Source organism: Lagopus muta, chromosome 2 (assembly GCF_023343835.1).
Source record: "Lagopus muta isolate bLagMut1 chromosome 2, bLagMut1 primary, whole genome shotgun sequence".
NCBI lineage: Eukaryota > Metazoa > Chordata > Aves > Galliformes > Phasianidae > Lagopus > Lagopus muta.
In genome coordinates, this window is record NC_064434.1 from 101305003 (window position 1) to 101326727 (window position 21725).

Here is a 21725-nt window from a genome sequence, read left to right on the forward strand (position 1 = left end):
AGTTTTACCCAACCACACTCAACTATCCAGAAGACAACTTAACTGGTTCTGAGTTCAAATGCTGTACTTTGCATCCTGCTTTGTGCAAACGAGTGCTGAAGGTGGCCATGGGACTGCACTCCCCAGCAGTGATGCTGGCAGGCATAATTAGTATCTACTCCATCATCAGTGCTTTAAAAGGTGTGTTTTATAAGGCTAGTCATCACTCTGCCATTCCACTACTGATCTCAACAGCTGTATATAAAATCCTCTTCCCCAGCAGGCCCTGCCAGGCTGCATATGTGCATTCAAAAGAACAATACCAATGATGACAGCAAGCCTGGGAACAGCATGTCTAGGAGCTGTTAGGAACTGGTTCCCGTTAATTAGTGGATAAGGTTGTATCAGGTCATGACACTGGATGGTGTGGGATCAGGTGGATTTATGGCTTCTCTCGACTTTCTCCTGTGTTGTGTGGCCGTAAGCAACAGGGCATGCTGCAAAGGGGGAAAAAGATACAGGTAAAATCAAATAAATATAAATCTGAAAGTGACCAAGACATTTTAAACAATACCAGGTGCTGGCGTGGGCCTAGCATGATGCTGCACTAGCTAGGGCAGGCAGCTAGGAAGGAAGGGGGCTAGTTTAAATTAAGCAGACTGCCTTTGGCATGGGCTGAATGTGGGCTTCCCTCCCCCTCACTTTGCCATGGGGTTGGTTAGCTCATGTTAGCCACAGTGCTCACCTCACCCCTAAACAAGGGCCGTGTCCTGTCCCCAGCAAGAGCATGTGGTGTAAGGGGATGAAGCCTGAAGGGAGGGCATAGCAGAGGGAAACGCTGCTCAGTGGGATTGTTTTGTTTTGCTAATGAGATTGTATTACACCTGATGACTGACAGAGGAGATTTGGGTTTAGCAGGGAGCGGTTCTCATGCAGTTGCTGCCAGCTGAGGAGCACTGAAGCCCTGCTGCCCCAGCCCCAGGAGAGAACTGCATTCACTCTTACTCCTGCTGGGACCAACTAATTGGCAGTGCCAGGTAAGAAACCTTCCCAGCTCAATGCTTAGCCCCACATGATGTGCAGATAAGGGGAAGGTCGAGCTGCCTGCATTCAGGGGAGTGGGGCTGGAAAAAGAGCTCCTGCCTTACCCTCTGCCCAGGTTTTTAGGGTGCAGCTGTCCCAAACACAACAGAGGCATTGCAGTTAGGCAGTAGGACGACAATATGCTGTGTTGGTGGCAAGATCGGTTCTAGGTATTCTCCCCCTTTAGCCCATTGATGAGGCTTGGCTGTGAATCGCATTGGAGAATGCATTTGGGTTGCACAACCCTTCCTCCCCATCACTTCCCTGCGAGGTTTCACAACACAGCCCCATGACCAGCTGTGTCGGTGCAATGCAGGCAGCGCTGTGGGTGTGGGAGCAGGAGGACAGAGAAATGTCCTTCCTCAAAGACAGTGGGCCATCACACATGTCCAAGGCCCAAACCTTCCAGCTTCAGTGTTTTTTTCCAGGCTCCTTAGCTCCTAACATTATGCAGCACACTGTTATGGTTCATTTTCGTTTTCCCTTTTTTTTTTTCTTTGTAATTGATCTTGAAGCATATTGCTATGAAAACTCCCTTGCAGTGGAGCCGAGCTCCTGACTGCCAGATGCTGAATTCTTCTTTTAGCCTTGTGTTAGTTAATGGACAAAAATGCTTACTGATTTAGGATAATTTCTCCCTCTGCTGTAATCCTTCTGCTTCACCAGTAACGTCAGCTTTACTCAAACACGAGGCATATCTATAAATATTTGAAGAAGAATGGAACATGCACTGTCCCTCTGAACGCGTCACAGACGTCTTTCAGACTCCTGGACAAGATTTTGGAGCAGCCTAAGAGACTTCTCCAGGAAACTTACTGCAGGTTTTCTATGGCCTCCAACATTTAAAGGTATCAAGTATGGGGAGCCGCATAGGTGTTGCAGGGACTCGTGTTGTTTGCCAAACCACACCAGCCTTTGCATAAACGATGCATAAACCGTTCTTTTTGGGGAGACTCCCGCTTTGCAGCGCAGGCCGTGTTCATGTGGCGGTGCCAGGTGACATTGAGATAATTGCTTTGGTTGGGCCCCTCCATGAAGTGGATTGAGAGGGCAGGTGCTTAAAATAGAAGCAAATGGCACGTGCTCGTTTTGGTTCAGTACAGGACGAAAAGATGTGGGGCTCTCAGTCCCCGGGAGTCGTAACTGTTTGCTGGAGGCTGTCGGTCTGCTGTGACAGGATGGAGGGCTGTGCCGTAACAGCTCACATCTCTGTTTTGTTTCAGTAAACATCCAGGGGCTTGGGGAGATTTCTCCACTTAAGAAGACTGCTCAGCCTGGATCTGTAGTCTCATCGACTTGGCAAATAGGTAAGCAAGCAACAAGGAAAAAAAAAAGGAGGGTTACAAACGAGTGAGTCATGCACGGTTCATAGCAACTCCGGAGGGCAGATTTCCAGAATGTGGAGCTCTGAGGAGCTCCCTTTCTGAGGGAAGCACTGCTGACCTAACCCTTCTTTTTCTTCTTTCCACCAAGATCTGGCAAAAGTTTTGCGGGCCATCTGGTAAACCAAATGCAACACCTTCTCGTTTAGAAAGGAGAAACCTGTTGAACAACGTGCTGTGTGACAGCGCTTTGCAGCACGGCCTGGGGCTTTCGCTCAGTGCTGCGCAGCAAGAAGAATGAAGGAAATACACGTTGTCACGAGGAGCTTTTGCTGCCCTGGTCAGCAGCCGTACTGACAGAGGCTGCCACTGCAGAAAGCTGTTCCTAGGAGTTGCATCCCTCAGAAAACCCCTTTTTGTTGCTGCACGAAGGAGGTAAAATCTCATCTCGTGTGAACAAAGCAGGCGAGGCAGAAGCACGTTCATTCCCGCCCCACAACACGGCGCCCGAGGCGGGCAGGGCCCCGCGGCTTGGGGTCTGTGGTACCGGCGGTCTGTGGGCACCGAGCACCCGTTCTGAGGGCTTCTGGTTTTTACTAAAGAAAAAGCGTGAGGTGTCGAAAGGCATCATGGCGGTGGGGGAGGGAACCGCGGCAGGCGGGCAGGCACCAGGGTGGTGCGACGAGGTGTTGGACCGGCGGGGCAGAGCGCCGGGGTAGAGGGACGGACGCAGCGCGAAGGCTGCGCCCAGCTCGGGAGGGGGGCGGCGAGGTGGCGCCGCGCTCTCTCCGCCCGCCCGCCCGCCTCCAGGGCGCCGTAGCGATCCGACAACCGCAGAGACGACCGGTAGGGCGGGAAGGGGCGCGGGGACCCCCTTCCACCCCCCCACCAAGCCGGCCCCGCGCACCCCACCCGGCCCCCACGGCGCGGGGGCGGGGCTGCAGCGGGCGGCGGCGCCCGTGGTGCTCGAGCCGCGGGGGGTCGTGCGGCCGCCTCGGCGGAGGCGGGCGGCAACAAGTGAGGCGCCTCCCCCGCGCTCCTCCAACCGGCCACGCTCGGCCTTTCGCTGCGCGTCGCCGCCGTGATTTCTCCAGGAGGGAGCAGGGGAAGCGGCGGCGTCCTCAGGTGCGGAGCCCCCCCCCGGCGGGGCCGAGCGGGGCGGAGGGCCCACACCCGCGGGCGGCCGGGCCGAAGCATGGTGGAGGAGGCGGCGGCGGCGGCGCGATCCCCGGCGGAGCCCCGCGGCGGCGTGGCGAGGTGCGGGCGGGGGGCCGCGCAGCGGGGCCGGGGGGCGGTTATCCTCCGGCGTGGGGGGGGGCGGGCGGGCTGAGGCCTCTCCCCTCCGCGCGGCCGCTTCGCCCCTCCGCGCGGTTCCGGCGCGGCGCCGCGAGTCAAACCCGGGGCGCTGCGCTGCCGCAGTGCCGGCGCCGCTGCGGTCCCCGCGGGTTCGGCCCGGAGCCGCTCGGCGAGTTCCGAGGCGCGCCGTGCCCCGCCGGGAGGGGGCGCCGGCTTAGCGGCTGCGATCGCGGCCAAAGTGCGGCTCGCGATTCATTTGTCAGCCTGCAAAAAGCCGCGGTGAGCAGAGCGGCCCTGTGATCTCCCGGGGTTGATCATTAAACCGAACGGGAGGAGGAGGGGTCAGCTTTTGGCTTTTACCGGTTTTTTGTTTGTTTTTTTTTTGTTTTTTTTGACGCTGAAAGTCTCACGTAGGTGCGGAAAGATGTGCGCGTGTGATGGCACTGCAGCGTGCGAGCGGGCGTGCACCGTGCAGGAAACGCGCGCAGGAGGTGCGGTCCCTTGTCGGCAGCCCCCCTTAGATGAGCGGCAGCCCCCTTAGATGAGCGGCAACCCCGGCCCGCTGCTGGAGCGGTCAGCGATCGGTCAGAACTCGCTTTGAGTGGTTTTGTCGTCTGCAGGCTCGTTTGCCTTGCGCTTTTCTGTTTCCTGTCCCCACGTGCTATAAATAGAAGAGGAAAATGAGGTGCTGCTGCAGGAACTTGTTGTGAAGGTCACGCGTTCGGTGGCTGGCGGTGCCGGTGCCCTGTGTGGCCGTAAGGCAGGCTCTACGAGTCGCCTCTGGCAGTAGAACATCACCGGTGGTCGCTCCGTTGGTTACTGCTGCCCGCGAGCTCCTCAGTTCTTTTCTTCATTACCCAGTGCTTCTGGGTAGCAAAGATGCTGCTGAGGAAATCGGCGTTGAAGTAGTGCTTCCTCAGGCTTTGAAGAACGAGCAGAGGATGTAATATTTTTACGTTCCGTGCTGTCAAACAGGTGTCATTATCTGCGTGAGTAAGCTGTGCTGTACGTGGGGAGGGAGCGTTCATCTCCTTGCCTTGGAGAAGGGAGGCTTTCGGGAGCAGAACTGCAAGGACGTGCCCGGAGCTTCGGTGATCGTCATTGTGCTGCCACCTGGTGCAGCCGCTCTCATAGCGGGGCTGGCTGTGCTACGTCTGCCTTGGGATGGAAAGGGAAGTTAGGAGCAGCTCTGTCTGGATGCATCGAGGGATGGTGTGCCAGGTCTGTGCTGTACTGCTCCTGCTGTAAAAGCCCTGCTTGTTTTCATGTTTTTAAGAGGGAGCATTTTTTGTGCTAAATACTAGGGCCTGGCAGGCTTCTTACAAAGCTTTTTGAAATGTATCCTTCTAGAACTCGCCAAGAATAGGCCAAAAAGTCAAGCCAAAGCCAAAAAAGCTGTTGTCGAAAGTATCCTTGTTGGTTGGACAAAGGTTTCACGGCTTGTTTCCTTTAGTTTGTATCTTTGTAGTAAGCACAGAGTATGGAGGGAAAAAAAGAATTTCCTTAAAATATTAATGCTTTTAACATATCTGTTTTTCATGTTGCTGTTTCTGGAAGGCTGCTAGAATTGATCAGTTTCCAAAAGCTTGGAACAGACCTCTTCTATTGCCTCGCTGTTTTTTTTTTTCCTAGTATGTATATTTATTTGTTTGTTTTCCTATTGCTGGGTGGTAGAAGTATGTAACTAGTTTTGAAGCAAGTGGGCGGGCATCCATTTATTTTTCTAATTTAAACTTTTAGAATTTTTTTTCAGATACACCCACGTTTAATCCCCAGTGGTTGTTTGCAAAAGAACCTCTTGAACCAAAAAAGTAACAGGTATGGAGGAAGGAGGTGCGGTCGTGATGTTTTTGAGCACGAGGAGTTGCAGGATGAGTGTTCGATGTTTCTACCCTGGTAGGCTGCATTCAGAGAAGTGCTTGCATAGAGAAGGTGAAATCTGCCATACTTCAGTGCTTAAAATGCAGCAGAAATAACCGAGTGGAGATGAGGTGTTGTGGGTTTATTGTGCTTGGTCCTTCACTTCTCTTTTTTACTGATTTCCTTGGGCCTTCCTAGATTTAAAATCTGGATATGCAAACCCCCCGGGTCTCCGGATGGTGTAGAACACGATGAAAAGCCGGCCTCGTTAAAATGTCCTGGGTGAGCTGAGCTGAAGTCTCATGAGGAGCAATTAGCATTTAAATAAGGGAAGGAATCCCCGGGTGCAATGGGTGTGGTGCTGAGACTTTTAAAGGGAGACTCGATGGAGCAGTTTCTTCGTGGTTAAGAAAGCTTTGTTGTTTGAGGAACATACAATAGCAAGGGATGAAAAACATCCAGCTTCCAACCAGTCATGCTCGCCTTTGCAAATGAATTCTGAAGTTTGACAGCTGATTAAATGTTTTCAATCGTAAGCCAGCTGGATAAACCGAATCAGCAGTCATCTTGATTTCTGAGTGAATGACTGATGTTCTTTTTCTCTAAGAGTGAATTCTCATTGGTAATGTTCCCCCGGAGGATACGATGACAGGTTTGGATGCCTTGTCGCTGGAGGTGTTCAAGACCAGGTTGGATGGGGCCCTGGGCAGCCTGGTCTAGTATTAAATGTGCACGTTGGTGGCCCTGCCTGTGGCTGGGGGTGTTTGGAGATTCATGATCCTTGAGGTCCCTTCCGACCTTGGCCATTCTGTGAGACCTGAGCGTTGCGGTGCTGCTTCCTGCAGCCAACACCTGCCTGCTGCTCTGCTCATCCTCCAGCGGCTGCTCTCCATACACAGGTCTATGTTGGAAATGTTCCTTCTGGCAGAGGGGAGCTGTGAGACCTTCTAGCTGTGCATGGAGGCTCATTTTCAGAGGCGCAGCAGCAGCAGTGCTCCTGTAGTGCTGGGGTAGCTCTCTGCAGCTGTGTTGGGGCCTTAGTGAGGAACTGATAACGTTGGGAAATAACCATCCCACTTGCTCATCTTCAGTATTGTGTGATGTAATGCAACTAGCTATGCAAATGTGGGAAAGGCTGTTCAGTGCAAGGAGCTGCTAGGTATCAGACCAGTTGTGCTGTTCTACCTTACTTGAGTAATGATTTTTTTTAAATCAGATGAAGTCAGTGGTAGTGGAAGGTGGTCTCTAAGTTGAATGATGTTACTGCAACCTGTTGATTTGCTTTTGAATAAAAATAAGAAGTGAAAGAGATGTAAAATGGCTGGAAACTGGTGACTTAAGCTACTGTTGGTTACAGCGGATACTTGATATTACTGTGCAGGTACCAGGTGCAGAAGTCCCTGGTTGGGTTTAGAAGGTTATATGCTTGTCTGCCCTTAACATCAGTGGGAATGAAGCAAATGGGAGTTAATTGCTTAACCTGCTTAAAGGCCTTTTGCAAAATCCTTGAGGTATTATATGTGTCTTTAGCTGCTTACGACTGGGGGAGAAATTGCTCCCTCTTCCTTGAACGTGATAGGTTGGAATGAGATGTGTGTTTTGTGTTTTGCAAGTTTGAAGGAGGAAAATGAACTTCTGCATTTCAGAGCTCTGCTCATTTTCTCAACTATAAATGAATCCTGCAGAAAGGTGAAAAACAGTCTTCTCTGTGTTAGCTAACTACATTTGAAACCCAAAGCAATTAAGGGCCAAAATCTTTTCACGTTTGTGTTCTTAAACACTTATTTAATTTAGTACTGCAAATAGAGAGGCAAAAAGAGGCAAATCTAGAAATTTGGGCTGATATACTCACATCATTAATCTGGTTCGATTTGGCATGTGGTTGAATAGCTGTGTAACACTTATGTGGGCTGGGAGAGATGGCCTGAAATGGCTGGGAAGGTTGTCAGCAGCACAGTGTCCCATCACCTGGCTGCTGGCTGTGGGAACAGCAAATCCTGGAAGCTGAATTGAAATGGGTGTCTCTCTTAACCCTGCAGTGGAATGGTCTGGAGGTAGTTACCTGGTCAGGCATACCAACTTACAGCACCTTGCTTTTAAAATGTGGTTCTTAGTGGCGTGGCTTACATGTGTCAGGCAAGAAGATATGGTGTGAGTGATGGTTTAGATGTGAAGCGTAGTGCTTAATGGTTTTATAAGCTGACTGAGTGATCAGCATTGTGTGTGCAGATACAAAGGTCACTGGCAAGTGGCTACGGCAGCAATAGCTACTGGTTTTAAGATAATGCTGGCTGAGGTGCTAAGGAGATGATCTGGCTTGTTTATGGATTCTGTGGTTATTGCATATTCACTAGATAAGCTACATCTCTTTAATTTTTACTGATTTCAGCACAGATGTATGAAGCAGGACAGTCCTGTCCAACGGGCTGTTAGTACCCGCTGAATGCAGCAGGCAGCTTGCAGTGCTACCCCTTGCTGTGACAGCTAGCGCTGACCCAGGGGCTGGGTGTTGGGGAGGCAGGTGGTGGGTGGTTATCTGCTTCCTCTGCCTTCCAGCGCCTATGGGAGGGCAGTGCTCCAGCTGAGCTTACCGGTGAATAACAGTGAATTGCAGTGAATAACAGCCCGTTGAGTAGGGGGAAGGGGCAGAGCTCACCGACTGCAGCAGGGGAGTATCAGAGGTTGGAACACAAAGTTGAGCAGATTCTGGTGCCGTCTGCCTGGCCGGCCAGGGGGTCTTGCTGCATGTAGGGCAGGGAGCAGGGGCGGCAGAGTGCTGATACGTGGAAGCAGAAAAGGGATCTGCTCTGGTCTCAGCTTGCCTCTTCTGTGCGGGTGCGGCACAGTGGAGAGTGAACCTGCTGACAGGAGCCAGCTGGGAGCTAATTGCCTTGTTATTGTTAGGTTCTTTATTCAGCCTCTTCAGTTCCCTGAACTGACGCAGTCGGTTAGGTGAAGGGTGAGAAGGGACTGTGCAGTCGGTATGGGAAGAAATAAATAACAGGAGTACATCAGCTGTGACTGACACTGCTTTAACCTGCTGTGGAACCCCATGGAACTGAAGTGATGGATGGCAGTTTTCTTCGAAGAATTATTTCTCTTTTTTCCCATCCAGTTAAACCTCCTCTCTGAATTCGTTATGGTTTACCTCTCATCCAAGATGGAGCCTTCTCAGAGGCATTTTAAAAGCTGAGGGTTGTGAATCGGGAGCTGCCAGCTCTGGGTTATTCCTGACAAACGTCACAATTCATAACTCTAGAGCTCAAACAACGTGTGGCCTTTGTGTATCGGGCTGGGAAAAACACATCGTTCTCCCTGCTGAAGGAGAACAAGTTCAAGCTGCTTCGTGATCACTATCAGCATATCTTTCACTCATTCTGTAGGGAGAATTGTAAGGTTTATTCTGTAAGCCAGCTGAGGTTTACAAAACTGGCTGTGATGTACTACTATATGAGATTTTATTTAGAGAAAATGCTGCATCCAGTATTCTGTAAATATGCTTTGAGGGCCCATTCTCTCATATCTCACATTTGTAGGTTATATAATAACTGTAATATGCTTGTCATAAAATTATTTATGGAGCAGCAAATACAACAGCAATGTTAATTTACAACTTGCGTGTTGTTTTAGGGTGTTCCTTTATTGCTGCATTTCATCTACTGCAGGAAACATAATACAAAACAGACTTCTCAGGGTGTCACCTTTGTAAAGCAGGAGGGAGGTGTGTGCAAGTGCAGACAATTGCTTTAGTGCCTGATAAAGTCAGTCAGGGGTTAGAAGGACATTCGTTCATTTTTATGGTGGTTTTTCCTTGGATGATAGCAAAGGTTTGGATTGTTGCACAAAGTTTGCAGGCCTGGTTTGGATAACTGAAAGAATGGGCCTTGTGTGTAGCACAGTACAGAATCTTACAGGCTTTTTTCTGAGTTTGTTAAATTACCATTGGGCTGCGTTGTACGTGAGCATTAGATTAGCTTGTCTGGAGTGTATGAACTACAAGAGGTGGGAGGGAAGCATTCCTGTGACATGCTGGGTTAGTTGCCACATGGAGTGAGATCTTTGTGTGGGGAAGTTGTGACAGTTTATCTTTCCTTCCTGTTTTTTTTTGTTTTTTTTTTTTTTTAACACTTCTGTTGGAAACAAGGGATTTTCACCCATCTGTTTGCAGGCATATGTTTGTCCACCTTATTTTTAGAAGATGAGTTCGAAGCTTTTTATCCCTGTGGTTGCAAATGTAAGCTGCTGAATGAATGGAGCAGTTATTTCCTGAAGTCTGTAAGTAGCTCCAGTGTTGCTGCTGCAGGAGGAGGCTTTGTTGCAATTAGGGAGGGGGGGTGTTTTAGAGCTGCTTGATGCCAAGAGGCTTTACTTTGAAGCAAGAACAAGAGCCTGTATGAAAACCCTTCTGTAGAAAGAGGGCTTTGGGTGAGCTATTGGAAAAGGAGGGACGGTGAAGAGCTTTGTCACTGGGGTAGCTCCAGAACTTGAGGTTTGTGGGTGGAGGCGTTTTCTGTTATGTAAGAGGAAGGAACTAAAAGCTTCAATTCTTTTGTCCTAGTTTCGGACTTGAAAAACTAGCATGCCACCTGTAAGGTAAACCTGCTGTGGAGTTGGAGACGGCCCAAGCTTATTGCTGGAGCTGCTGTGAAGTTATGCTTGTGAGCTGGCTGAGAGCGTGGGTCGGAGTTGGAGAGAGTAGCAAGTAGTAGTTGGCCAGGAAACAGCACAGCTGTGGTGCAGAAATGCATCCTTCATTGGAAGACAGGCAGCCACCTAACAATCTTTGATACTCTCTGCTTTGATACTCTCAGTTTCAGGTGAATTTTCATGTTCAGGAAGACTTTCCTGTTTTCAATACTGCCTCAGAAAAGAGAGAGGGAGAGCTGGTTTGGAAGAGGAGTTGCTTTACTGCCTTTACCCATGCCATAACATATTAAGTGTAGTACAAAGCTGATGAACCATCTGTGATGCTGTGCATGGTACGTTCCATTTCCTGAAGTCGTAGGGCATGGTCTGGCAGTAACTGGTTTAGTGAGTAATACTGGGCTTCGGGTCCTCTTAATCAGCTCAAATGAGCGCTAATTAATGATAACATGTGGATGCTAGAAACTGAATTGAGGTGATGTAACGTTCCGTGGGTCACAAGACAGCAGTGGCCTTCCATGAAAGCATTAATGACGGAAACTGAAGACTTTGGTCTGCTCAGCATTGGCCTACCTGCCATAAATGAGAAAGCTTCTTAAGCTGAAGAGAGTATGCAGAGATGTCTGTGGGGAGTTATTTCTCAAACTCTGCTTATTTTTTAATTAATTCTATTATTATGTTTAGCAAGGCTGACTGTGATATCTCTTATACTGAATACTGTTGATATATGGCTCTAACAAGAGTCTTCATAAACTATGAGCTTAAAGTAATAAATGCTTTTGTGGTTGTCGTATCAAAAATGATTTAATAGAAATGGCTGAGGAGGAATGACAAAGACATTCAGAAGTTTAAAAGGCTTCCAGAAATAACAAGGCTGGAAATATTCACCCCTCAAAGAGGGAACGGATGGTGTGTAAAGGTTTGCTGTATTAGCTGGTATGGCAAACACAGGGAAAATTTTCTGTTTATTGTGCTTTCAAAGAGCTCCCCTTCTGCCTGATAATAGGAAAGCAAGTCATCTGGAGTTCTTTCTGTAAGAAGAATTGAGAAGCACGTTGCTAGTGAAGTTCATACAGTTGAAAGTATACATGGGTTCAAAGAGGGAGTAGACAAAGTGAAATGAGCTTCAGTAACAGTAATTAAATATGGTTCAGAGGTAGTTCTGGCCCCAAAAGCACTCACGTACCTTACTGCAGCAAACCAGGTGAGCATTACTAAAGAAATGCCTCACTGCACTAGCATTGGGGTTTTCTTTGCTGTTGGGGTTTTTTTTTTGGTTTTTTTTTTTTTTTTTTTTTGAGAGGAAAATGTTGAGACTGTGTTGAAGATAACCAGTAGGAAACAGAATGTAAAGCTAGATTGGCTGCAATTGAGGCTACTTGCAGTCCCTTCTGCCTTGAGCTGTTCTGAGTAAACGCCAGCGCATCTTCCTGTCTGCTCTGTTTTTTGGATTGCCAAACACCACACCCAGGTTCACAGAATCACAAGGTTGGGAAGCACCTACAAGATCATCTAGTCCAACCATCCTCCCATTACCATTGCTACCACAAGCTACTAAATTGCGCTGGTGACTTTTGGTATTAAAGTGAATTTCTCCCAGAAGTAAATAGTCTACTGAAAGGTAGTTCAAGAGTGCATGAAACTAATGAAAATCAATGTTAAAACAAGCATCAGCAGCTCTGAATTTCCTCGACATGTCTGTTTTGATAACTTTCTCCCATCTGGAATGCTGTTGTGTTTGTGGAACTCAGAATATTGGCTGTTACTCAGTGGTACCAATGCAACACGCTTCTGCAGAAGCAGAATGCTGGTATGTGCTGACTGCATGCCAGTTCTTCAGATGTTCTTTGTTGCATTGTGTCAAAGTGGGCTTGTGAAGTTCTGAGATACGATTGTGCATAGTTAGAAAAATAAATAGTCCTGTAAAGTTGGAAACAACTCAAACTTTTTTAATAGCAGGTCAGGGATCTTAAGCTTTTCTTCATGTTCTGAAGCTGTTGCTGTTCACACCATGAGCAGAAGTGAGATATAAAAGACCTGGTGCATCTCACAAGAGGGTAGAAGGACTGTATGTAACTTAGGATGCGTTTAATGCATTTTTAATTCTTCCTGTACGTAGCTATTACAGACATACACACAGCTTCTGCTCCTAACTGCTGTAAGGGATACCAGGCTACAGAATGAAGTTACCTGTTGAGATCAGCCTGCTGTAGCCCTGCTGCAGCTCTTCTCTACAAAGGGCTTGCAAAAAGGTGGAAGGCTTTTAGAAAACTGAATTACAGCTTTGTTTTGACTGTACCTTTTGAGCCTACATGTTGGAACTTGAGAGCGGAGAATATCATTTGTAAGTAAAAGCATAAAGGAGGAATGTTTTAATAGCAAGTGGCTGGTCTTAAAGTCAAGAAATTAATGTTTAGAATGTCTAGCAAGAGTGCTGCTTTCTTTAATACAGCTGTGACCTTGAACACAAGTGAATGCCCTCGCCCAGGTCAGGGTTGTGCTGTGGACCTACCTGCTGGTTGGGAGCCGCTTCCAATGTGGTGCTGCCTTGCATTGTGCCCAGTAGTGATTTTCAAAAGGTAGCTCTGTATTTGAAAAGGAGGTGATGGAGCCTGTTTGCAGTGATAATTCTTATTTTAGGTGTTAAACAGTTGCCCGCAGCCTGTCCAGTGTGTAATTTATCTTGGCCTTAACTATGGGCTGAGGTACGTAAGAGCATGGGAAAGGACTTGTGTTTTTCTGTCAGTATGAAGATACGTGAGATAATGATTTCTTTCACTTCTGTAGTGCCCGTTCTTCAATTTCCTGTTAGAAATACGCTGTGAACTGCATTGCAAGGGTGGAGCTTGGGATGGGAGCTCGTCTGTGTGCAGAGAGCTGCAGGGGAAACTTGAGCATCACAGCTGGGCGTCACAGTAAGAGGCTCTGCTGCATAAACGTCAGGAGTAATCAACAAATACGGTCACTGCTCGGCGTGTGAATGTGAGACTCTGAGACAAGAGCTGCTAATGAGGAACTTGTAGTAAAATAAAGCTAGTTCTACTCATTCTGAAAGTTATGTTCCTTGAGGTGATGTGATATCTCAGCTACCATGCAGGTAGTTGATGCTCTGGTATTGCTAACAATCAGTGGGTGTCTGGCTGAATATATGCAGAACGAGCTATACAAACTTGGTCTGATTCACAAGGGAATTTCTTTTTAATTTTCTTGCTTCGTTAGTAAGGTTGGTGGGGTTGCCTGTCAAACTGTCCATTTGACCATTGGTTTCACGTTCATCCATGGCCTTTGTTATGAGGACATTCTGAAAGAGACCTTTTTCTGTCCCACCTTGAGGTAGAGCAAAACCTGCCAAAATGTCAGTGTTGAAGCAAGTTCTGAGTCTTGAAAATTTCTTAGTGGATTGATTGTATGGGGCTGCACTCAGTGTCTTTAGATACAGGTGTGCGTTTTGGTGCCTTGCTTCAGAGGTGGATTAGCACACTCTCCAAATCCATTGTGCTTCTTCATCTTTATCTGACAGGATTGCCTTTTAAACCTTTTTTGTAGCTGCTTCCTTGCAACATCTGCCTCTTTCCTACAGCTCAACCTCAGAGACTTTGCATTGCAATGTTTAATAGCACTCAGGTAACAAATAATGCTGCAAATTGTTGTCATGTGTTCTGTGTGCCAACTTTATGCAGTGCTTACAGTAAATAGAATGCTGTAACAGAGCGAATCAGAATTCGTCTGCACTATCCAAGCTATATGCAATGAATCACATCTGGCCTTTGCATACATTTGGAGGTGCTTGTTCTTGGTTTTGACATTGAGCTTGGCCCTTCTGCTGGGGATGTGTGACCTCCTGTTTGAGTTCTTGCATCTGTAAAAGAGTGACTTGCATGATTCATGGAAATGCATGGAGTGCGCGTGCTCATTTTATACCAGCTCCTCTAAATCTCTTCCTTATGAGCTCCTGGAACACGTTCACTCTTGAGATAAAGCGTAAAATAATGTTGTTTTAAAGCAATCAGTGAGCACTTTTTCTCACCATTTTGCATTAAGGTTATGTGAACTTGATTTTTTGCTTGGAGTCTTTCCTTTTAGCTGATGGCTTCTCTGTCATACCTGTTTTCTTCTTCTGTTGTCGTCCCACTTGTGTGGTGGCTCACTGCCCGGTCCCACAGTGATGCTGCTTGTCTGCCCAGGTTCCACTTTCTATCCATCTCGTGATCCCAGTGCTCCTTCCATGGTTGCACAAATGAATTTCCTTCTATCCAAGTCTTAGTTTGACTGAAGTGGAATAGAGCTGAAGAGGCAAATATCCCGTTACCCTCTCTCCAACTTATGCAGAATAAATCTTTTCAAGTAGTGTTTTTGCAGCAGGCTCTTGGTTTACCTAGAGTGTGGTTAATATTAACCCCTTTCTTGTCACGTGGATGTTTCTAAAGGCTTTGAACAAACGTGTGCAGTTGTGTCAGTACCACTGCACTGCAGAAGTTGCAGAAGCAGAAATGTGAGGAGTACAAACCATAAATGATTGCTAGAATTGTCTTCAGATCAGGGTACCTGAGAAGCTGAAAGCAAACATTGAAAACCTATGTGTCAGATCGCTTTGAATGTAGGTATCACAACCCAGCTGGAACTGGAACAAGGTTTAGTAGGATATCTTTGTTCCCAGGGCTCTGCATACTGTGTTTTGCTTTACCAGTATCTAGTATGTGCTTGTATTTTACTCTTTGTGCGGACTAGCTACGCGTGCTCACCTTTTCTATTTTTAAAAGCAAAAACAGCAGGATTTTTTTCCCAAGTAAAGTATTGCTTTGCACTGTGCTTTTTAGTTCTTCAGTGAGTTTTCATGCTGGTTTCTTTGGAGTGACAGCAGTGATGCACTGGAACAGGCTGCCCAAGGAGGCTGTGGATGCCCCATCCCTGCAGGCATTCAAGGCCAGGCTGGACGTGGCTCTGGGCAGCCTGCTCTGGTGGTTGGCGGCCCTGCACATAGCAGGGGGTTGAAACCAGATGATCGTTGTGGCCCTTTTCAACCCAGGCCATTCTATGATTCTGTGAACCAAATCGCTTGTAGTTTATTTCTGGCTTCCCTAGCAGATCTTCCATTCTCATCAGTCAAAGAAGGGCAGCTGGAAGCTTTATAATACAAGTGGTGATGGAAGAAGCTATTACTGGAATAAGAAAAGTGCTTGTGATCTGCCCAGATTGCTGCCAGTAAGCTGCGAATGGAAATGGGTGCCCTCGTGGACCCTGTGGTGCTGTTCCGTAGCAAGCTGTTTAGGGCACACAATCTGCATTGCCATCATGCTTCAGTCAATCACTGCTATGTCAGCAAAGCAGATGAGGAACAAAGAACACTAACAGTGTTAAAAATGCCACTTCCTCTTCCCCTGTTTTTATGAGGACTGTAATACTGTGCTTCATGGTCCCTTGATGTGAAATGGCTCAGCTGGCATCATCTTATTGCTTCTGTCTTCAGGTGACATGATTCAAGTTAATATTAAACTGCAGGTTTACACGTTTGCTGGAAATAGCCTTTTATGTGTCTGTGAATTGTCTTCGATAAGAGCTCAGTCTCGTGCTCCAAGTGTTCAACGCAATCCCTCTGTTTTATTGAGATAAAGGTTGCTTTTTCAACACAGCTGTTTTTATTCATTTTCCTTGCGTTGACACTTCATGTTACATTACCTGTCAATGCTCAGAAATTTTATCAGCAATATTCTATACCGTCTTAGAAAGCAAAACTGAAAATGATGCCAGAAGTGCTCATACGTAGGACTGGTAATTTGTGCCACGTATTATTAGACAGAACTGCTGTGATTTTTTTCCCTACTGGTATTTTTGTCATGAAACATTGTACTAAGTCTTAACTAACGAAGGTTTTGCTGTCCCATTTGCTGCAGGGAATTGCTACAGGTGTGGGAATAAAACAGAGATTGAGGAAGACCTTGTGGGTACTGAATTTGAATGCTTACCCCAAAGACTTGGAGATTGGAAAGATTTTGTTTTGTCATTGAAATAGGCTGTAACAGTGGTGCGTCATTGTATTGGAAATGATCTTAGCATCTAGACGATGAATTGCAAAAGTGTTGAATGCTCGTGGCTTAGTAGCTGGGGGCAGTGAACAGATCAGCTGCTTAGTGCTACATATTCTGGAAAATCAGGCTGTGACTGAGCTCTCGGCAGTCCCGCATTTGCAATCGCCGGGTGAGCCTCTCACCCTGCTGTCTCAGGAGTACAGAGATCATAGGTAAAGTACCACGTCATTTGTTGTTGCACTGCGGTTTGCTATAAAGCCACTTGAGGACAAGGTGTGTGAGCGCTGATACACGCTGAGCTGCTGGGAGTGGTGTGAGATGTGGGACTGCTGCTTTCCATCCAGCGTGTGTGCTTAGAGACAGTGGGGGAAACGGCTACCTGATGGTCTGCCTGTAGCTGAAGCTGCCAGTGCTTTTAACAGTTCAGGTATTTAGAGTAAATGGTGACACTGGCCACAGATACGTTTTTGTCTTTGAGGTATGGAACTTGGACAGCAGACTTCAGGGTTGGCTGTGAGCAGGACATGAATTAAATCTGTCTTGAGCACATGTGGAGATACATATACAGATACAACATGAGGTGAAATGAAGGAAAAACAGGCATTTCTCTCCAGTTTCTAGGAAGTGTTACTTTTTTTCAACTTGTTTAACAGCTGTATGAAGAGAAGAGTAAGTACATGGTGTACTTCTCAAGTGCACCTTCCTGACTGCTGTTGCTCTCTGAGTTCTAAGCTAACATCTACAACTGAGCTTTTGTGTTACTTCACTTGTTTTTTCTGGTCTTACTTAATCACACTTCTGGTGAGTGAAAGATGCTTTGCAGAATTCTGTATATATCTTAAATGGAGCCTTAATGTAACTCTGTTCATCCTGAATTTTCTAGTTTGGCTTCTGAATTTAGAATGAGTTAAGGTTGTTTTTTTTTTTTGTAGTTTTTATATTGGTTCTCTACCCTCTGGGCTAGTAAGCAGTGTTAGTATTATTTTAGAGGAACACTGTTGTGGGTTGCTTCATGCACTGTTTCTATGTCGTTCATTCTGACAGCTTTGAAGGAAAGAGGCGTTGATGCATTTTCTCTGTAAGAACTGCACGTGGGTCTCAGAATAGCTTGTGCTACAACAAATGCACATAGCCTTACTATTCCTGGCTTACGAATGTTGGGAACCTCTGCTTTTAATTTAAGTCTCTTCAGTTGTGTTTTCTGTAGCAGTAATTACACTCGGTGTTCAGCTGCCATTCTCTTTCTTTTCTACTGGGAGGAAAAAGAAAGTCAAAGTGTGTGCTGTCTTCTGTCTGCAGAGTTCTGAAGATCAGCAGTGCAGCTGGTTGGCTTTGTCAGCCTCTCTCCCACAGAACAGCCAAGTGCAAAGGGTGGAAACAAACTATACTTGAAAACTCAGCTTTGCTAATTTTGTAGTTGGAGGGTCAAAGAATACAAGTATAAAAGCTTGAAACTCAATTTTAAAAGAACTGACTGTATTGTATAGCAATTCATGATGTACTTTTAAAGCTCACCTTGCTAGCAAAAACAAACAAAAAAAAACCAACTCCACCTCTCTCTGCTGAGCAGAGGGCTCGGGTTCTGGAGATTGGAGCTTGATGATCCTTGGGGTCCCTTCCAACCCAAGCTATTCCATGATTTTAATTACTGAACAGTCAGGTGTTTCAAGGAGACTTAAATGAGAGTTATAATTTGTTTGCTAACCTCGACACTTTGTAAAATGCTATATAAAATTCTAAAGTGGGAAGTAGAAACTTTATGTTCTTACATCTTGTCTGCTGATGGAACCCCAAATGCGACTAGCTGCAGGTATGCATGTATTAGAGGTAGGTAAGTTTCTACTTTTTTGAGTGTAGGTAAGCTTTGTCCTTAGGTTATATCTTACACGTTCTAGGCAGAATCATGGCAGTCAGAAGGGGCCTTTGTGGATCATCGAGTCCAACCCCCTGCTGAAGCAGGCTCCCTACAGTAGGTTGCACTGGACAGTGTCTAGGAGGGTTTTGAGTGAGCTCCTCTGGGGACGTTCCACAGCCTCTCTGTTCCAGCGCTGTGTCCCGCTCACAGCCAAGAAGTTTTTCCTCGTGTTTGTAATGGAACATCCTGTGTTCCAGTCTGTGCCCACTGCCCCTTGTCCCATCTCTGGGCACCGCCAGAAAGATCCTGGCCCCATCTGTCTGACTCTCGCCCATTAGGTATCTATAAGCATTGGTAAGATCTCTTCTCAGGCTTTGTCAAGCTGGGCATTCCCAGCTCTCAGCTTTCCCTCATAAAGATGCTGCAGGTCCCTAATCATCTTTGTGGGCCCCTACTTAATTTGAGAGTAGTTTGCATTTTTATGAAAGCAGGAATTTGATAGGAAGAACGCTAAGAATCTGTCATTTCTTCCCTTTTCAGATATGAGAAATGAGTGTTGGACGCAGAAGATTAAAGCTGCTGGGAATTCTGATGATGGTAAACTTTTTTATCTATGTGATTGTGGAAGTCTCAAAAAGTGGCAGCCAAGAGAAGAATGCAGAAGACCGTGTTATTATACCACAGGACAAATTCTGGAGAAAATTTACCCCTCACAAAGCCTATTGGAACAGGCAGCAACAGAAGCTTGAACTGCTGTACAACCCAATTCTGAGTCTGCTTTCCAATATGACTGTGGAAGAGAACTTAATTTTGAACTCAAGTGTTCTCAATTCCTGCGACCCCGACCCGTGGGTCGCTTCAGAGATCAGCGACTTTGCGAGTTTGCCAGAAAGGTTCAAAGACTTCCTCCTCTATTTGAGGTGTAGAAATTACTCATTAATAATGGATCAGCCAAACAAGTGCAAACATAAACCTTTTCTGCTGCTGGCTATTAAGTCACTTATACCACATTTTGATAGAAGGCAAGCAATTAGGGAATCCTGGGGCAAGGAAATAAAATCGGGAGATATAACGGTCAAAAGAGTCTTCTTACTTGGTCAGACCCCACCGGAGGATCATTTTCCCAACCTTACAGACATGGTAAAATTTGAGAGCGAAACTCACAAAGACATTCTCCTCTGGAACTACAGAGACACTTTCTTCAATTTAACTCTGAAAGAGGTACTGTTTCTGAAGTGGGTGAGCAGCAGTTGTGCGGATGTCCAGTTTATTTTTAAGGGCGATGACGACGTATTTGTGAATACCCATCAGATCCTGGATTACTTGAAGAGTTTATCAAAGGACAAAGCCAAAGACTTGTTTGTAGGTGATGTGATCAAAGATGCTGGACCTCATAGAGAAAAAAAATTGAAGTACTACATCCCAGAAAGTGTTTATGAAGGTTCGTATCCTCCGTATGCAGGAGGTGGTGGGTTTCTGTACTCTGGTGACCTGGCATTGAGACTGAATAATGCATCTGACCAGGTACTCCTGTATCCTATTGATGATGTTTATACTGGAATGTGCCTTCAGAAGCTTGGGCTTGCTCCAGAGAAACACAAAGGTTTCAAAACATTTGATATTGAAGAGAAATACAGAAATAACATATGTTCCTACACAAATTTAATGTTAGTGCATAGTAGAAATCCTCAAGAAATGATTAAGATTTGGACAAGCTTGCAAGATCCACACTTAAATTGCTAGAGCAATGTGCATAAATACTTTATGTCCAAATAAGTTTCCAAGTTTGAATCTGGCTTTCTTGGTGAGCCACTGGAGCTCTGTTTAATTGTTCTATTCAAATTTTCTCAAGAAACTTTCTTCACATACATCTGAAAAGCGGCAGTAGTCATACTGAGAGGATGGCACAAAGACTTGGTCCTGTTTTTCCACTGTCCTGGTGGTCATTATGTTTCAGTAGCAGTCTAAACATTAAAGAGGACTGGAACTAACTAGCTGTCAGCTACTGATGCCTGCTGCAGAGCATCTTTCATTAATTGCGATGGTAACAGGTGCGTTCTTTTTCCTTGAGTTGTGTTTGTGTGTGGAGACCACTGTAACTTTGAAACTCACAAATTGGAGGAGTGCTGTTTTACTCTATAAAACATTTTTATGGAACTTCAATTATTGATATATATTTTTTTTTAATTTGTAGTTTCCAGTCTTTATGCACCCTGGACAACTATCTTCTCCTTTACGTGCAGTCTTTTGTGCAAAGTATGCCTGTGTCTGAAGGATTTACCCTTTTATTAGATGTGTTGTTTGTTTTGTTTTTTAATAAAAGAAGACATAATATGGTTTCAAACACCCCATGAAAGATCTGAATATGTAAGGGAAAGAAGGAACAAGTTCTGTTTGTGCCTGGTACAGCTCTGCTGCTGCCTACCCTGAGCTTACACACACGGTAATGCTGACATTGTTACTCACAGTATCTCTGTGAAAGCTACTCTGATCCATCCTTGTTCTCTGCTTTGGCACTAAAAGTGATCAGGTAGCTGATTAACAGTAACCAAAATTGCACATTGCTTCTAAGAGCATGGTTTGGATCTCCTGTAAAGCCGTAGCAAGTGTAGGATTGTGCAGTTCCTAACAGGTTTGAATTTTGAAATAAAATTTGAAGTTGCATGATGTCTCATGTAGAGTTAAACATGTTCTCAAATCTCAGATTTTCTTCTGTATTTCCACATCTTGCTTATGAGAGCTATTCTAAGTAGTATTGCTTCCTTTGTATATGTAAAGTGCCTGTCTATTTATTGTTCAGATGGAAGACCAAAACATTTTCTTAAATATATTTTGTGTAACATTTTATTTGTATAGTGTTGTCACTCAGATATTTAAATAGAGCATGATATTTTAAACCTGTGAGATGTGTAATGTTAAATAAAGCTAATTGTTATTTTTGAATTTGAAAAATAAAATGTGATTTAAATATTTCTTGCAGTGCTTCATCTCAGATGCAGTATTGACTGAATTGTGCTCTACTGCAGAGCGTTCAGCAACACATTTCAAGAGCTACAAGAGTTTATCCAGCGGCTTCGACACTTAGGTAGTAGATTGTCAAGAAGATGCTGCTGCAGTTGTCCTGGAATTTGTTAGGTGCTGCAACAGATGAGCAACGAGTGATAGAGAAATCCTGAGGATAGGCAGGTGAGCAATACGTTTGGTGCTGAGTTCTAAGGAAGGATCAAAGAGTGGATTGCATAAATGAAGGGACAGGGGAAGAGAGGAAGAACTAAATGTTATGGAGTAAGACGGGGTGGAGTGCATGTGTGATACTAACCAGTTAGTGGATTCGTGGGTTGCTGGTGTTAGTCATTGCTTTACACCATTCCATGACCATGAGGTGAAAGAAAGGACTCAACTGAGTAAAGAAAAACAGGCTGAGTGATACTGGGCAGAGGAAGTGCTGAGAGAAGGCGTCAACCCAGCTTCAAAGTGATGTAAGAAAGGAAAAGGAGAAAAGAGGAGAAAGCTGAGTAAGTAGCCCTACTAGGCTCAATAGGTAAAAAAAACAGTGGAGGGGCAGTTGGACCAATTGCTCCTATTTAGGTGAGGGGAAGCCAGTGACTGTCCTTCAGTCAGAACTTCAGTGCTGTTGAGCCTGTCTGCTCCCATGGAGAA

At 45.9% G+C, this 21725-nt stretch overlaps 1 protein-coding gene across 7 annotated transcripts; it reads left to right on the forward strand.

Moving 5' to 3' along the window:
- Positions 1–924: 924 nt before the first annotated feature.
- On the forward strand, positions 925–21035 carry B3GNT2 (UDP-GlcNAc:betaGal beta-1,3-N-acetylglucosaminyltransferase 2). 7 transcript variants are annotated; one of them, XM_048935046.1, is made up of 5 exons: positions 925–1016; positions 1729–1910; positions 2286–2369; positions 2536–2819; positions 18606–21035. In XM_048935046.1, exon 5 carries the CDS (start codon positions 18615–18617, stop codon positions 19806–19808), a length of 1194 nt encoding a protein of 397 aa, XP_048791003.1. In that variant the 5' UTR covers positions 925–1016; positions 1729–1910; positions 2286–2369; positions 2536–2819; positions 18606–18614; the 3' UTR covers positions 19809–21035. The 7 variants fall into 7 exon arrangements, with proteins under 7 accessions (XP_048791003.1, XP_048791004.1, XP_048791005.1 ...); XM_048935047.1 differs by lacking the exon at positions 2536–2819; XM_048935050.1 differs by lacking the exons at positions 925–1016; positions 1729–1910; positions 2286–2369; positions 2536–2819 and adding exons at positions 3538–3641; positions 4656–4901.
- Positions 21036–21725: the final 690 nt, after the last annotated feature.